Source organism: Coturnix japonica, chromosome 2, assembly GCF_054131305.1.
Source record: "Coturnix japonica strain WE chromosome 2, WE-NBRP24, whole genome shotgun sequence".
Taxonomy (NCBI): Eukaryota; Metazoa; Chordata; class Aves; order Galliformes; family Phasianidae; genus Coturnix; species Coturnix japonica.
Window position 1 is genome coordinate 59,537,611 of NC_140664.1, and position 17,999 is coordinate 59,555,609.

Sequence of the window (17,999 nt, forward strand, 5' to 3'; positions counted from 1 at the left end):
GAATTTCTGCCTTGCCAACTCTGAGCTGGAGCTGTGTGTCTGGGAGAGTGCAGGGACTGAGAAGGGGACAACAGTTAAGGTGTCTGGTTGCTCATCTAACACGATCAAGAATATAGCTATCACTGCCTGTGCCCCTCTGTTGACCTTCTGAAATGTGAGCGTTTCTAAGGCCCTAAAGGTGATATTCACCCTTTACAACATTGATTTCCCACATTAAATCTAAGGCAGCATATGGGCAACATAGCCAGTGCCTTGACTGTGAGATGAACTAAAGTATTTAGGAAAAAATAGTGTCAGAGAAAAGGCTTGTTTTCAGGACTTCCTGAGGTACAAGACCAAATGCCGGGTCCTGCACTTTGGCCACAACAACCCCAGGTGGTGCTATAGGCTTGGGGCGGAGTGGCTGGAGGATTGTGTGGAGGAAACGGATCTGGAGGTACTGATTGATGCTCGGCTGAACATGAACCGACAGTGTGCCTGGGTGGCCAGGAAGGCCAACGGCATCCTGGCTTGCATCAAAAACAGTGTTACTAGCAGGAACAGGGAGGTAATTGTCCCCCTGTACTCGGCATTGGTGCGGCTGCACCTCGAGTACTGTGTTCAGTTTTGGGACCCTCACTGCAAGAAAGACATTGAGGTCCCGGAACGCATCCAGAGGAGGGCTACAAAGCTGGTGAGGGGTCTGGAGCACAGGCCTTATGAAGAGCAGCTGAGGGAGCTAGGATTGTTCAGCCTGGAGGAGGCTCAGGGGAGACCTTATTGCTCTATATAACTTCCTGAAGGGAGGCTGTAGTGAGCTGGGGGTTGGCCTCTTCTCTCATGTAATCGATGACAGAACTAGAGGGAATGGTTTTAAGCTGCGCCAGGGGAGATTCAGGCTGAACATTAGGAAGTATTACTTCTCGGAAAGGGTAGTCAGGCATTGGAATGCACTGCCCAGGGAGGTGGTGGAGTCTCCAACCATGGGAGTGTTCAAGAAACGCTTGGATGTTGTGTTGATTAATATGATTTAGCCGGGAAGTATTGGTAATGGTTGGACTAGATAATCTTCTAGGTCTTTTCCAACCTTGATAATTCTGTGATTCTGTGAATTCTTGATATCTGTTTCACTAAATACAAGGCTTGGTTTATGTGCCAAGCAAGGAAGTGGAGTTGATCACCAAGTGTTCATGAGTGATGCGCTGTTGATCTTTTGTTGATCACCCTGTGATGCGCTGCTGAACTTTTGGGAACTGGCAAGCATGAATCAGAACTGTTTCTGGTCCTTGAAGAAGATATGCCTCAAGAAAGAGCATCAGGTGCTGGCCCAGAGGAACCACAGAAAAGACTATAATTGCCTTTATTGTCTTAACATTCTACATTGTGGCGGGTATTGTACATGCATCACAATGTACGTTGTATTTTAAGTCACCAAGCTGCAGGAGATAACCCCCTACCTGCTCAGTCACTGGTTCATGCTGTGAAGGGGTGGAGCGTAGTGGAATTCCAGGGTCCAATGGGTGAGCTGGTAGGGAGTGAGCATGAGTGTTTGGAATGGCAGAAGTTGGGTGGGGCATTTCTGAAGCCACCCTACTTCTGTGCAGTCTGAGTCTGTGCAGGTTCCCCCCTTCTACCCCTCTTATTTCTCCTGTCGGGACTGCATGAATGGGGTAGGGTCACATTCCTCAGCTCATCTCTTTCTTCCAAGCTGTTACCAGGAGGGGTGAGTTAATTCCTTCTGATATCTTTTCCTGTAGTACCTATTTCTCAAATAAAGGCTCTATCATTCCCCTCATTTGCCCTACAGGTACTTAATACTGAGCACCTTTCCTAAATAACTTGTTTTTACTTATGGATCACTATGAAACTCAGTAACTGTAACTCAGTAATAGCTACAATAAGATGAATTCTATTACTCAAGGGAGTTTTGCTGGCTGTGAACAGGAAGTACATTAATGCAAGGTCTCCAGAAGTTCTTGCACTTGCACCCATTAGCACTACCTTCAGCCCACACACAGTTTAAAGCCAGTGAGAATATTCATCAGTAGTACACAGAACTTCATAGAATCATAGAATCACCAAGGTTGTAAAAGACCTGCAGAATCACCCAGATCAAACATCCATCCATTGCCAATAGTTCTCACTAAACCATGTCCCTCAACACAACGTCCAGTATCCAACTTACAAAGAAGTTTGTGATGATGGCCTTTAAAAGAGCTAAAATCATTTGTATGCTGTGCTGGATGCTCACCTTTCATGTTCTAAACTAGTAAACTCTGTCTGTGGTGTTACTAAACTAAAACAAGAGTAATGATGCTTAAAGAGTGGTGTTCTAGCCCTCTCATGTGCACTGCATCAATTGGGAAGATGGCCAGGTGTCATAAGGAGGGAGTTCTTACACAAAGAGAGAAAGGATGCAGCTACTAGATGTTCTGCTGTTAGTGACAGATCTGTTCAAAGCTGAATCTTCCCCTACTGTACTGTGTACTTTCCAGCAAAAACAGGTATTTAAGAGCTCTGCTGGGCTTGTGGAGTCTAGGGAGTTTGATGTCTAGCATCAGGAGGACTAGGTGGAAAGGTGACACATTTGTCTCTGTCAGGACAATAGAAAGTAGTAACTGTATCCCTTCAAAATAAAGCACCAAGCACAGAAAAGAGTGAGGAAGAACAACACATAACACCCTTATTTATCTAATTTCAACGGCATTATTATCCAAGATGAGTATTCATAAGATAAGGTAATAAGGGGGATGTTGGTCAGTGCTCACCTGAACATGAGCTGACAGTGTGCCCAGGTGGACAATAAGGCTAATGCCATCTGGCCTTCATTAGAAATAGTGTGGCCAGCAGGAGCAGGGAGGTAATCATCCCCCTGTACTCAGCACTGGTGAGGCTGCACCTGGTGTTCAGTAATTGATACGTAGTGACTAAGCAATTAAAATCACACCCTATTAAGACAAGTGAAGTTGTAAACACAGATAAGCGTGAGTCTACTGTTGGCTGTGACCTGACAACTTTAGAGTGAATTCTAAAGGTCCCTGAGCTTGTTGTCTGAGTGATACTTATCACAGAAACCAACAGCAGAAGAACAGCCTGCATATTGATTATAGCAGTGGTTCTTTGTCCTGTAATCCATTTTTTGGTTGCTCAGGTACCAGATTCGGACTCCCCACCAACTACTCCTGTAAAGAAAGAGCTCTTATCCTACTTCCCACATCCCATTATCAGTCTTCACTTCAACTGTAGGCCCCTCACTTAAGATCTTAGGCTGCCAATGCTTCTGCATTGGGGCTCGTCTACCATCACCAGGTTCGAAATGATTTAATGCATAGAGGGCCTTTGCTAGGATCTCAGCATGTTTACTGACAGGTATTCTGTCCCTATATCCTTTTCCTTCTCCAAGGACATGTATCTTATCTTTGAGGAGGTGGTTAGCATGCTCAACAATTGATTGCCCTTGAGAGTTGCCAGGAATACCTGTGGTATGAGAGATTCCCCCGTGCTAACCATTCTTGAGTAGAACAAGAAGTGTCCATTGTCGATTTTGATGTGACTGGGTAAGCCAATCACAGCAATAGCAGCTGTCCAATGGTATTGCACTGCAATCAAGTTGGATTTGGCATGCTGAGTGGCTATGATGACAATAGAGGAGGTGTCCACCATAACAGCCAACCATTTGCAGGGAGACAAACAAGGCTCCCAGGTGAAATGAGTTCGCCATATCTGCAGCGGTCCGAGGCCACGAGGGTTAACCCCAGCCCCAACTACAGGTGCAGAATTGCAATGAGGACACACCTGGACGACATCATGTGCAACAGACAGTGGAATAGAGCAAATCCTGGATAACGCATGGGCAACTATATGGAGAGTGGAATGTAGATCATGGGTTTGTTGGACTGTGAAAATATGTGTGCTGGCAACTTTATCTGCTATTGCATTACCCGTGGTAAAAAAGCCTGGCACCTCAGAGTGACTACATATATGTAAGTTTGCAACAGGAGCTGTGTGGGAGGCCAAGGCCTCTTCCAGAATTCCAGAGGCTTCTGTACTTGGGAGGCCCTCCTGGCCCATCTGCAAAAGCGGAGTCAGTGACAAATGTTACAGGGTATCTCTCACCAAAGGTACATTGTGGCTGCTACAGCCATCACCTCAAGCATCCGCACACTGACCATTCGGTTTGTGAAGATAGCAGTCTGCCAACTATTGCTAGAATCCTGCCAAACCACTGCCCCTTGACCCATGGTTGAGGATGCATCTGTGAACAGCGTGGGTCCCTCAAGCAGAGAGGTTTGCACCCAAATCCATAGGGAGACATCTAGTGATTTAGCCACGACAAAGATGGTCAGGGAGTCTAAGTAGATGATTTGTCCTCCAAAGTCTTGTAGTACTATGAGGATAATTTCAGGGAGTGGCTGTACATTACAAAATGAGCTCTGTAAGTATATCACATCAGGCAATGAGAGCAATTGAGATTTTCTGAGCAGCATTGCCAATACCTTGAGCCAAGAGGTAAAGGCATGCATGGGTTGTAACGAAGACAGCAACCAGAATGGTTGGGGTTTAGCACTGAGAGAATGACCTAACAGCGGCGGCTCCAGTCTCACATCTGCAGGCAGCTATTTCAAGGTTTTGGATAGGGTCCCATTGTGTGAGCAGTCCTTCCATGCAGCTCTGTAAGATCTCTTGCCAAGCTGCAACCATTTCATTAGACAGTTCTTGGGGCTCTTCTGGGTCAGATCCCTTTAGCTGGTCATAAAAGGATTTCATCAGTCGAGGAGGTATCCCCAAAGCACCTCAAACCCACTGGAGGACTCCTACCAATTTCTGCACAGCTCTTAAAGGAAGGATTTTGAATTTATCATGTGTACTTACGTAAAGTATGCTTCCTCACACCATTCCAAGGGCCTTCCCCTTTATTTAGAGGGACAGTTTACTTTCTCCTTCTCCACACTTGCTACACTCATACCTTCTGTGATGGAGAAAATGAAAAAAGAATCTCTCTAAGTAAGGGGACTAGCACACTGAGTATCGCTAGAAGTTGTCCTTTCTTGGGAGAACACTACATGAAAGCAAAATCACTCTTCTTTCAGGATGAAGACTGAAACATCCACCTCAGCATGAAGCAGAAGGTTGAAGTTGCTTGTTCTTCGCTGCAACCGAAAGGTTTGAATAGGGGTCCTCTGGGAATGCCACTTTCCACCATGAAGAGCAGACTCGAGCAATTCCATAACTGAGAAAGTGCAACTTCAGCTGGCTGCTTTCCTCCAAAGAAGGGGGAATAATTTTGAATTCAAATTGTGTACTAGCTGAAAGCATGACTCCTCTCACTGTTCTAAGCCCCTTCCCCCTTATTTAGAGAGACAGTTTGTTTCTTTTCTCCTCCTCTGCTACACTCTTTATGTGAAGATGGAGAAAATGAACCAAACCTCTAAGCAAGCTGAATAGCTCTAGTAGTTGTGCTCTCATGGAGAGCACTACCTGAAGTCAAAATTGCTCTTCTTTCAGGCTGTGGAGAGAAAGCTCCCTCCTCAAAAGAATGCAGCTGACTGAAATAATGTTTTCACTGAAAAACAAATTGCCCAAGTCCGCAGTTAACGGAGATATGTGGCCTGAAGTGAAGAATTCCAGAAGGAAGGTGCTTACAGGGCTGAAAGTCAGTTGGAATGAAGAGTGCTGGGTCCAAAGCCAGAAGGAAATGACAATTTAATGACAATTTTCATGACATTATCTTATATTAAAGCTCTTGCACATATATTTTCTTGATATACAATGCAGTGACATATCGTCAAATGTGAGTTGCTGGTGGCAATTGCATCATCTTTCATTAACGTTACAAGTCCCTAAAGTATCCCTTTTTTTTTTTTCCCCAACTATCACCAAGGCAACATCAAAAGTTATGCCAAATATTTGGAAAAAGATTAAAGAAAATAGCTTTAATGTAATCATTACTGTTACATACAAATAAAATTTGTGTCTTTCAGTGGCACCAAAGAAGCCATTTCTACATTGCCATTATATTCATTATTAAAAATCTGTTTCTATCAGGAGACATATCTGCCACACTTTCCAAACCTTTATTAATTTACCATCAATATAATCAACAGGGATTTTTTTTGTTTTTTTTTTTGTTTTGATTTTTTGTTTTTTCCAAAAAAAAAAAAAATGCGTCATGGCTTTATGAATCTTCTTCTTGGTATTCCACATGATAACATCATATAAAGCATGGGGAATTAAAGAGTTCATACTCCAGTTCTACGACTGACAACTTTCCAAATACCTGGTTCTCAGAAGAATAGAACTACATACCCCAGATGACTTTGCATTCAGAGGGGAAATTATGTCATGGGACAAAGTCACAGGTCTCACCCTCTTGCTTGCTGCCTGGCAGTGTGTGGGTGTGCTCCCCAGCTGTGCACCTTCAGTTCAAAGTAAGGCTTTTGGTTTCAGTTTAGGAAAAACCCCCCATTTAAGGACCCCCCCCCCATTTTAGGCAACCCCCCCATATTATGAAACCCCCCGACTCCACACCCATTATGTCCTTCTCCAAGTCCTTTATGGCCACGGAACGCCCAATTAAAGGACCCTCCCCCATTTAAAGCCTCCCCCCCATTTAAGGACCCACCCCATTTAAGTACCCCCCCCCCTTTTAAGCAACTGCCTCCTGCAGCTCATGACGCTGATGCACCTCCAGGTCATTTATGGCCAATGAACCCCATTTAAGTCCCCCCATTTTAAGGACCCCCCCCCCATTTAAATACCCTCCAGTTTTAACACCCACACTCATTATAGGTTCCCTACCATTTAAGGACCCCCCACAAATTACTGACCCCCCCTATTTAAAGGACCATCACATTTTAACCCCCCACACAACTTATAGGGTCCCCCCCACTTAACGACCCCCCCCCCCCCCCCATTTAAAGGACTCCTCCAATTTTAAACCCCCCTTCTTTTAAAACCCCTTCATTTTATGGTCCCCCCCCACATTAATGGACCCCTACCCATTTATATGGATCCACCCCCAAATTAAAGGACTCCTGCCATTTTAAAGACCACCCCCATTTCAATATCCACCTCCATTTAAGAAACCTCCCATTTAAATGTCCCCCAGCTTTTAAAGGACACCCCCATTTTAACCCCCACCCACCCATTATTGGTTCCCCCTCAATTTAAGAACTACCCCGCATTTTATGGACTGCCCCCCCATTTAAGGACCCCCCCTTATTTAAGGACGACCCTCACCAACCTGCCTCCTCCAGGCCCTTTATTGCCATTGACTCCCCATTTAAAAGGACTCCCCATTTAAAAAGACTCCCCCCCAATTTAAGGACCTGCCACATATTATGGACCCCCCATTTTAACAATCCCCACCATTATAGGGTACCCCATTTTAACCCCCCCTCCTTATTTAAGGACCATCACCACCACTTAAGACACTCCACATTTTAAAGACCCCCCCCCCCCATTTTAAAAACCACCCCCCATTTAAGGACCCCCCCCCATTTTAGGCATTACCCCCATTTTATGAACCCCCCCCCACCCACCCCAATTATGTCCCTCTCCAAGTCCTTTATGGCCATGGAACACCCATTTAAAGGACCCCACCCATTTAAAGCCTCCTCCCCATTTAAAGGACACCCCCCACATTTAAAGCCTCCCCCCATTTAAGGACCCACCCCATTTAAGTACCCCCCCCCCCCCTTTTAAGGAACTGCCTCCTGCAGCTCCTGATGCAGATGCACCTCCAGGACATTTATGGCCAATGAACCAAATTTAAGTCTCTCCATTTTAAGGACCCCCCCCCCTTTAAAGACATCCCCATTTTAACACAACCACCCATTATAGGTTCCCCCCCCATTTAAGGACCCCCCACAAATTAATGACCCCCTCTCCCCCCCCCCCATTTAAAGGACCATCACATTTTAACACCCCACACACACATTATAGGGTCCCCCCATTTAAGGACACCAGCTCCATTTAAAGGACTCCTCCCATTTTAAATCCTCCCTTTTAAAACCCCTTCATTTTATGGTCCCCCACACATGAACGGACCCCTACCCATTTATAAGGATCCCCCCAATTTAAAGGACTCCTCCCATTTTAAAGCCCCCCCCCCCCCCATTAAAAGACCCCTTCATTTTAATGTCCCCCTCCATTTAAGAAACCTCCCATTTAAATGCCCGCACTTTTAAAGGACCCCCCTATTTTAACCCCACCCACCCATTATTGGTTCCTCCTCATTTTAAGGACTACCCCTCATTTTATGGACCGCCCCCGCATTTAAGGACCCCCCATTTTTTAAGGACCACCCTCCCTAACCTGCCTCCTCCAGGTCCTTTATGGCCATTGACTCCCCATTTACAGTCCCCCTCAATTTAATTACCCCCCACATTTTATAGACGCCCCCCATTTTAACAATCCTTACCATTATAGGGTCCCATATTTTAACCCCCCCTCCTTATTTAAGGACCCTTACCCCCCATTTAAGACCCCTCCCAATTTTAATAACACTCACCCCCATTTTAGGAACCACCCCCCATTTAAGGACTCCCCCCATTTTAGGCAACACCCCCACTTTAGGAACCCCCGCAACCCCACCCCCATATGTCCCTCTCCAAATCATTTATGGCCATGGAAAAATCATGACATTTCCAAAAGAAATATCGATTTCAAACATGGAAAAATCAGGACATTTCCAAAAGAAATATCGATTTCAAACAAATTTTAGAAGAATTTCACAGGAATATCCACACTTATCCCAGAAATAAAATGATCTCTCTTAGGTATCACTCTTGATCCTTGCAAAAATATGGTTTTCTTACAAAATAACGCTTTTCATCCCTACAAATAGCATTTTCTACACAAAAAATTGTTTTCCATCCACTAATGAAATCGACGTCTCTTCAAAATGATGCTTTGTAGCAAAATATGACACACTGTTTCCAGAATACCTCTTTTCTTCTACAGAATAAGGACATTTCCAACAGAAATATCGATTTCTGACTAATTTTAGAAGTAGGTCACATGAATATCCATACTTATCCCAGAAATAAAATGATCTCTTTTAGGTATCACTCTTCATCCTTGCAAGACTATATAGGTGGGAAGCTAAATTAGACTTTATACAGGATCACTTGATGATGTTTGGTTAATTGAAGCTGATTACTCTGTCCTCTCAACAGAGGCAGCTGAATGCTCATCATGAGAAATGAGACATTATGACATTCACTGAAAAAGAAAAAAATCACAACTTTGTAATTTATTTATTTTTTTGTTAAATAGATTGCAAACTCACACTGGGTTTTCAGATGTTCCTGATATGTTATTTCTCTTTCAAAGGGTACACAATCATATCTACATAATTACAACATTTTCTTTTTAAATACTAGAGTGTTTCTTTTACCTTTCTCTACTGTAATGGAATAATTCAAGTATGAAGGAACCTTGAGACATCCCTAGTCCAAGCTCATGCTCAAAGCTGGGTCAGCACTGCATTCTGATTAGACTGCTCAGAGGTTTGTCCTGTTCAGTCCTTAAAAACTCTACAGGTGGAGGATATACAGTCTCTTTGCAGAATCTGTTCCAATGCAAAGGAAGGCAGTGAGAAGACATAATTATTGTATGTGATGAGCTAAAAGTCTATCAATTGCAATTGTTCTAATTAATTTTTGGATTTATCACCACTTCCAATCCATTTCTGCATTTGCAACTGATTGTACTTAACAGGAAAAAAATTAGAAAAACAAAAGACTTTCATTGCTGATCTTTACTCTGATGGCAAAATTAAGGAAACAAAATTTGGTTACTAAGACATACAGTTTGAGGTTAAGTAAGTTTTCAGAAATAGTAAACAGTTCTTCAGAGAATCAACAGAAACTTATTCAGACCGCTGGAAAGGAAGCATAGCCTTGTTGACTTGTTTTGGATACTACCTCTGTGAGACATTTACATAAAGAATTACAAAGGCCTCTGCATATATTCATGTAGACATTTTAAGTACTGAATGCCTGAATACTTTGATTTAAAAACGTCAGAAATTAGGAGATGGAATGCTCTTGGTCTGCATATTGAGAGCAAGAAATTTGTATTTCACTCCATAAACTTACTAGAAAGATTTGGTAACTGTAAAAGTTACAGTGCTACTTTGCATTGCAGACTTTAAAATCACTTAATGTTGTGAAGTCTGATGTTAGAGTTACAGCAAAACCAAAGCTTCTTCAATGGACAAACTTGCCTTATGAGTAGAAAGTTTCAACTACTACTCTTTTTGAGAAAATGTCACCAGCAACTATACATTTTAGAAATAGGGACTGGAAACAATTATGCTTCATGCTATCACCTTTTCATAATGAAAGTGTACTCTGTGCAACTAAGTACTGTATCTTTTTGGTAAAATGGGGAAAAATACTTTAGTATTGTAATAATAGTTCAAACTAACCAGGTTAGCAATTTATTTACATATCCTTCTGTTTGTGATCATATAGGGTGGCAGTGAGTCTTCTGATTTGTTGTTCCTAGACTCAATTTGGTCTTTTATTTCAGACCTGTTTTCCATTTATTACATTTATTATATACAGTGCATACTTATTCCCTTACAGTCAGTTTTACTGTCTCAATTCAGTGAAACTTTGAAGTAAATTCACTTGGATTAGAAAAGGCAGTTGCATTTCATCTTAAAGTTTGATTGCCATTGTCCACAGCAAAGGCTTGTCTGTCTTAATGGTCACAGTCCCGGAGTTGTCATAGGTATTGGAAGTACTGACAAGGGTTCCGAATTTCAACACCTGGTTAGCTAAAAAAAAGAAAGAAAGAGGCTTAATGTACTATTAATTTTTGTTTAAACAAAAGCATTTAAGAATGGGTATTGGCTAGTCCCACAAAGAAGTCCCACATAAAACAACTGAGTAAATTTAACCTACCAAAAAATAGCTTAGTAAATACCAGTTAGTTGGAAAAGTAAGAATTTCAAGACCTTCCTTTCTTTCAGTCTGCAAAACAAACCAAATGACAGGTGCCAGGTAGTGATCAAGAAATGTGCAAAGCAATATAGAAGTTATTTTCTGTGTTTGGACAGATGATAGATAAATATTCCAATTGTTGTCATGAAGGTGGGCTATTATAAACTCATATACCATAATGCGACAATAAATGTTACACTGTCCACCAGTTGCTGTAAGCTACACTGGGGGAGCTGATGCATGTCATAGAATGAGGAGCAGTCAGAAAAAAAGGCAGGACATAAAATGTATTTGGAGTCCCATCTGCAGCTGCCTATGCTCATTCCTTCTCCCACAAATTCTAATCCTGAAATGCACTGAAGAAATCGTTTCATCTGCTAGCTATATATGGTTGGAAAGAGAAAATAACATCTGAGTTTCACTTCTACTTTAAACAGAAGATTCCTACCATTTGAGTATCCTGGGACTCTGCAGCACAACTACAATGCAGTACACAAGATGATGAAGGAAAAAACCAAGTAGCACTGTACTCGATGATTATGCAACTAAAATAAATCTGCTATATCCTGCCAGGATGATTTTGGACACACAACAATGCTAGACAGGGTTCTTGACAAATGGCAGGGCAAGGGAGTTGTGGTGTTTGCCTCTGGAAGTGAGAGCAGAGGCAGTGCCTTGCTGCAATTGGTGCATGGGATGAGGTTGCCAGATAAGCCAGATTTCACATCTCAGAGGTAAGCAGATCATTTAAGGAAGCTGAAATAACACTTGGGGAGAGTTCCCTATGTAAAAATACTCCCCAGACACTCCTGTTCTAAATCCTGCCTGGGAACACCCATAACTTGATATTTGGTTTCCAACTATTTGTTGACAGATAATTACTCACTATTGGTTACTGTATATTTTGAACAGACGGAAATCCTAAAACATTAAGAATCAACTTTTACCTTTCTTTTGTATTAACCCACTCATTTTGTATCATTTATTACTTCTTGCTCAAGATTATTAGAATAATTCTTACCATTTTGGCTTTGCACCTGAAATAATGGCTTTGTAGAAGGCAAGAATTAAGAACAACATGGCAGCTTAATGAAACCAAATTAAAGCCGCATTTCCTCGTGCATAAAATGAAAATCTTGTTTGCCATTCTTAATAAAAACTTCTTGCCCACTAGGTGGCGACTTTTTTTTTTTTTTTTCTGCACCTGGATCAGTTTGAAAGGCTGAAGTGAAAAATGCAAAGACTATTTCAAAAAGTACTGTTAATTCACATGGACAAATTCCAATTAGTTAGTTTAACACTCAGGCAGCTTTTCCACTAACAATTAAAAATGCATGCTTCCTATGCAATATGCTTAAACCAGTAAAGGAGATAAGAGGATGTACATGCATACTACTTCCAGGAAAGCTTCCTACTGCATCAGGCACTATGATGTCAAGTTTACAAGGTCAAAAAAGTGAAAAATTCTACCAGTTCATACTTGATCCTTTCCTTTTCTTTTTAATAGCTTTTAGTATGCTTTGTTAAGTTCTAGCAAGAGCTTAAGCCTTGGAGTTAAACAAAGCCATTCTCACTGTTGGTTTTATTTTTCTGAAATGTCTTCCAAAGAAAGCAAACTTTTTGCTGTCTTGTAATTTTATTTATAGTTTTGACAGGTAACAGAACTGACGCTAAAGAAGTATTTCAGTTTGTGATTTTTATAAAATTTCAGTCTGGAAAAGACCTGGAATGTTTACAATTCTGTAATTAAAGTAATGTTTATTTGTTGTTGAAAACTTTCCTTATGCTAAATAGTGATTATTTATTTATTTATTTGTTTGTTTATTTTCTCATAAGAGAATTCAAGGGCTGATTTAGACTAAAAGAGGTGATTCAGCAAAAATGAGAGATCCCTCCAGATCCCAGAAGCACTAAACTCATTTTCACTTAAAGTATGGCTTAGTGCTTTGGTTGCAAAACTGATCATAAACTGTGAGAAAAAATATTCTATCCAGCTCTTCCAGGGTACACCTGCTATTTTTCATTGCTTTCCATTCATAAAGTCAGTGAGTCTCAGCAGCACTGTGTCTAGGTGTTTGTGCCTCAAGGGAGAGCCGTGGGGATTGCACAAGAACATAACCAAGTCATAGCTCTACACTGAGCTTATGAAGTGTGATTGCTCTGGAGTTTAGAAATAATAACAATAAAAATATCACTAAAAAAATGACACTACTGAAAAAAACTGAAGCCTAAAATTACATTTATAAAATCCTTATCAAGATTATATCTCTAGAATAGTTGTGTGGTTTATTTTTCTGCTGGCAGTGCTAAAAATAGACCCAAGGTTGCTGCCAGCTGATGTGCCCACTACTGCACTGCATACTTTCAGACTGTAAAATGAGAAAACAGACTTCAATTGCAGCTGCATTTCGCCTACTCATACCGTCAGCTGCTGCAGAAACACTAACTCCTGGTATCAGGTATCCTGTGTTCATGGTCTAGTAGACTTGTAGTCCTTATTCAAATGATCTTATTTAAGGTACTTATAGGAGAAGAAAACTTATATTAAGATTGAATTAATGTAACAGTGTTCCACCTTTCTTTCTCTGTTTGTCAGACATTAGGTAAAATAGTGAACTTCCTCTGGTAGGCTCTCTTACCAGCTGTGTCACCAAATTCCTGTTCCTCTGTCAAGGAACATCCTAGACTGTTTCCACTGTATACTATTTCCAGTGAATGCCAAGTAAGTTGATGTACCCCATGAGAACAGGGACCAGCAATTGTCTGAATTCTGCCAACTGCTTACAGAACACTTCGTCTGTCTCTTCATACTGGTTGGGTGTCAGGTCTTCTCCTGATCCCTACCTATAAGGACTCCACATTATCCTTCCCAGTATTGAGCTCTATGACATCAATATGCTCCCTAACACAGAGAGCAACCCCTCTGCCCCTCCTTCCTTGCCTATCCCTCCTAAACAGCTTATAGCTCTTCATTGCAACACTCCAGTCATGAGAATGATCCTACCATGTTGGGATGGAGGTGACTAAGTCATAGTTTTACAGTCACAGAATCTCTTCTAGCTTGTCTTTTTTGTTGCCCATGCTGTGTGTGTTAGGGTAGGCAGACTTCAGCTGTGTTCACCCCTGGCCCTGGAACACTACCCCCAAGCTCATCTCAATAGAGTCTGGTTTTATCCCTTCTCCCTTCAAATCTAGATTAAAGCCCTTTCAGTGAGCCCTCCCAATTCCTGGGCCTGAGGTTCCCTCTTGGAAATGGATTGCAACAAGGACTGGGAGAAGGGATGATGGTGCCATGTTAACATGGAACAACAGGTACTTCTGTACTTCGGTGTCTCCCAGAGAGAAAGACTGAATTACATGTAATAAAAATCTCAGTAGGTCCATACCTAGCTATGTCTCCTAGTAAGCTGAAGAAGTTTGTTACAGCATAATTACAAATAATATAAATTATAATATAATAAAATAAAATAATTATAAAATTATAATCCAATTTCTCAACCCCATGGCTATGAGCTATTACTGTAACTTCCACTCATTCCCCTCAAATTGGAACAGGAAGACTGGTTCCTTTAGGAGGAACATGGGGAAAATTTTGTTTAAAAGTACAAAAATATTTTTGTTTTGTACAGGTTGGCATTCAGTTTCAGCAGTCTTCACAAATCACAAATCGCAAAATCGCAACAAAGCTATGTCACTGGTGATAGCAGACAAAACTTTAAAATTACTCTTTCTAATGAGCACCTTTTAAAACTGATGAAATGTGTGACATTAAAATAAAATTTAAAAAAAAAAAATCTGATTATAAATAACCTGTTTTTTAAACTAATCAACCAAAGCCTCAAGTAAGACAGCAACCTCACAAAGCTCACCACATTCTGAACCATGTAGCAGCATTTTACAAAATGATGTTTAAAAGACTTCCCCCATTATAGTAAGGCTGATCTGACCTTCAGCTCACTCTGAAGGGCAGAAAAAATAGTGAGAAATGGCTGGTCCTTCAGTATAACTTGTCACAAAATTCACTGCACAGCAGGAGTGAGCAGAGGAAAATTCTGTAACTTAGCTGTCAACTGTACTTGTCAGTACAAATGAAAATATTTCACTTTTTTAAACTTAAGAGACAGTCCCTTAAACATTCAGTTCTTACAAACCAGCTTAAGAGAATGAAATCATCACTAGTCAGACAGCTTTTCATCCCTTCATCTGGCAAGTTTCTCATACCCTGAAACTCATGCCATATTTATATCCCATTATTTTCTTTTGTAAATACAGCCTGAATCACTTAGTGGCATCTGTGGAACAGTGGGCAGGAAAATTAAGATTATTTCTATTTTCCTTCCTTTTTGGTCAAGAAATCTTTCTCTACAAATAGCTGTCCCACTTCTATTCCTGTTTTAAAGTCACAAAAAGACAGTGATACAGTCATTCAGAGTTGACAAACAGACAATATACTATAGTTCAGGGGAAGTGAGTTAGCTTTAATAATCTGTAACACATTAATGTTTGTCTGTTGTAAATTTATGACTTGTAACTAGGGCTTAAGGCAGTCCTAGCATCTCCTCCATGGAGGGCAATGTATCAAGAAGGCAATTTATCATAACTCCAACAAATGTTCCACTTAAACAGTTCAATGACTTCCAATTTGAAAACATGTCTCTGTCTGCAATATTTCAGTTTTAAATATTATTTGTGTTTTTTTTTTAAACTTAACTCCCAGAAACAAGCTGCCCAGCAGAGATGCAGGAATGCAGTGCCACACCCCAGTGCCCAGCACAGGAACCCCCTGGGTGGTGGTGAGGCTGGCATGGATGCTGCATGGAGATGTCCATGTGGCCACAAGGACAAGGGTGGCCCCGACTTACCAAGATTCCACCTGAGACCGGTTGTGGTCACGCTGTCACAGGAGCTCCCTATTGGGATAAGGCCACACCAGGAACCTTCCAGTCCTGTGTCCACCTGTAGCTTGTGCTTGCCCTGCAACACAGAAGGGACTGAGGTCTGGGATTGCTGAAGAGGGAGCAGAGATGTGGGCTGGGGTTGCAGGCCCATTTCTGCCAAAGCTATGCTGCTTGTTTCTTAGAAATCTCATCTCTAATTTTCATTCTTTTTTTCCCCCCTGATTGAAATAGCTGTGATTCTTAACTAACATCAAACAGAGCACTGCTGAAGCTCTTGCATTTCTTTGATAACATCTGCAAAATTCTATGTACTTGCCCAAAAACATAATTTTCCCAGCAGGAAGGAATACTTGTAGAAACCGACCTAGGTGTTGGAGAAATTAACCTAAATATTTACATGAACATGCTTATACTAAGTCATAACAGTAAATTGAAATCAAAACACATTTTTTTATACACCAAAGGTAAATTCAGCTTGTAACCACCAAGCTTAAGTTCATGTGTGAGAAACAGCAGATATTAACAGCAGTGTGTTTGTGACCAAGCAGTGGTCACAGATCCCAGGTGAGCAACTTTCCAGATAACAGCATACAAACAGTCCCAATGAGGAGTGGATAGTGAAAAGGTTTCACAGATCAAAAGGAAAATTTCAGATTTCTGGCTCAGTTTTAATTCTAATACACTTACTTGTTTATTACAACTTGTTTACTACAATTAGCTAAAAGAATACAACAAATGAGAAAGAGTGACTTCTGATGTGTTTGACATATTCTCCTGTTAATGCCAAACACATTATGAAGAAACAACTTCAATATGTGTCATGTTCTCAGTTAACAAATGAATCTTGGAAATGCTACCAGTTAGGAAGTATTGGATTGCATTATATGGACTTATATGCATTCAGTTTCATGAGGAGGTCTTGCACTTGTTCCACTGTTACAGTGGGACAGAATCCACTCCTCTCACTCTCAACTAGAGGCTTTGGATCCTGGCACACATGGGGAGCAGCCTGACTACCACTGAAGACCAAGGCAAAGCACTTACTGGACACTTCAGCTTTTTCCATGTCTGAGAAAGCCAGTTCTCCATCCTCATTTATCAGAGGTAGAATTTATGATCTCCTTGGTCTTTCTCCTCCTGTAAACCCCTTCTTGCTATTTTTCACATCTCTTGCCAAGTTCCATCTTTGCGTTGGCTTTCCTGATGCTATCTCTGCACATGTGGACAACATCCCTATATTCTTCACAGGTTACACAACCCTGCTTCCACTTCGTGTACATTTCCCTTTTTTCCCTCAGTTTAAGCTGTGGATACTTGCTCAGCCAGTTGCCCACCTCCTCTCTCAATTTCTTCTGCTGGGGGATGGAGAGCTCTTGAAGACTCGGAAGGGTGTCCTTAAAGAGCTGCCAGCTCTGTTACATTCCTATGCCCTCAAGGACACTTTCCGAGCTGCAGTTCCTTGAGCAGCTAGAAGTTCACTTTCCTAAAGTTCAGGGTCCATTCTCCACTTTTTGCCAGGACTGCACTCCTCAAGATCACAAACTCCACCAGGGCATGACTGCAACTCAGGCTGCCTCCAATCTTAACCTCTCTAATGCTCTCCTCTGCATTGGTGAGCACCAGATCCAGTAAGGCATCACCTTGGGGCAGTTTGTCTAATACCTGAACCAGAAAGTTATCCTAGATCCTCTATACTGTGTGTGTGGTGATGGACCATGTATTCCTATAATGGCTGTGAAATCTGCCTGCTGAATGCAGAGGTGTAATAACTTCAGGCTTGATATTCTTTTAGCTATGCAGTGTGCTGTGCCACTTCTTTCTTGTAATAGGGAGAGAGGACGAAAAGGAATAAAAGTGCAGGGTCTCTCATGATGGAATCTCAAACATTGCCTATAAGAAAGATGACAGTGAAGAAGAGGATGAAGGAGTGAGATTGTCTGTTCTCAATGAATGTACATATCACCACTGCTCAGAGCTAATCAAGGGGAAAACGTACTACATTAATCTTTTAAACAGAGAAGTAAAAGTGCTTTATAGAGAACTTAATATCTGTATTACTCAAAATTGAGCCTACCTGTTATTATCTTTGTGTTTTTCGTTTTCTGACATTCTGGCCCATCTTACTGAATTTAATTCATATCTATATGAAACGTATGCAGAAATCTGA

General features: G+C 41.4%; 1 protein-coding gene across 17 annotated transcripts in view; it reads right to left on the reverse strand.

The window, feature by feature from the left end:
* Positions 1 to 9,205: 9,205 nt before the first annotated feature.
* Positions 9,206 to 17,999, reverse strand: part of TPK1 (thiamin pyrophosphokinase 1) — a 93,754-nt gene continuing 84,960 nt past the window's right edge. For 12 of the 17 annotated variants that reach the window (XR_014943478.1, XR_014943476.1, XR_014943477.1 and 9 more), the window contains 2 exons: positions 15,797 to 15,908; positions 9,206 to 10,768 (listed from right to left, as the gene is read on the reverse strand). Coding sequence is in view for 8 of the 17 variants with exons in the window: in XM_085539923.1 (XP_085396049.1) it covers positions 10,650 to 10,768; positions 15,797 to 15,908 (231 nt within the window). In the remaining 9 variants the exon portion in view is untranslated. Of the gene's footprint in view, positions 10,769 to 15,796; positions 15,909 to 17,130; positions 17,723 to 17,999 lie in introns of those variants that run through there. The other 5 variants (XM_085539931.1, XM_085539922.1, XR_014943472.1 and 2 more) reach the window with 3 other exon arrangements.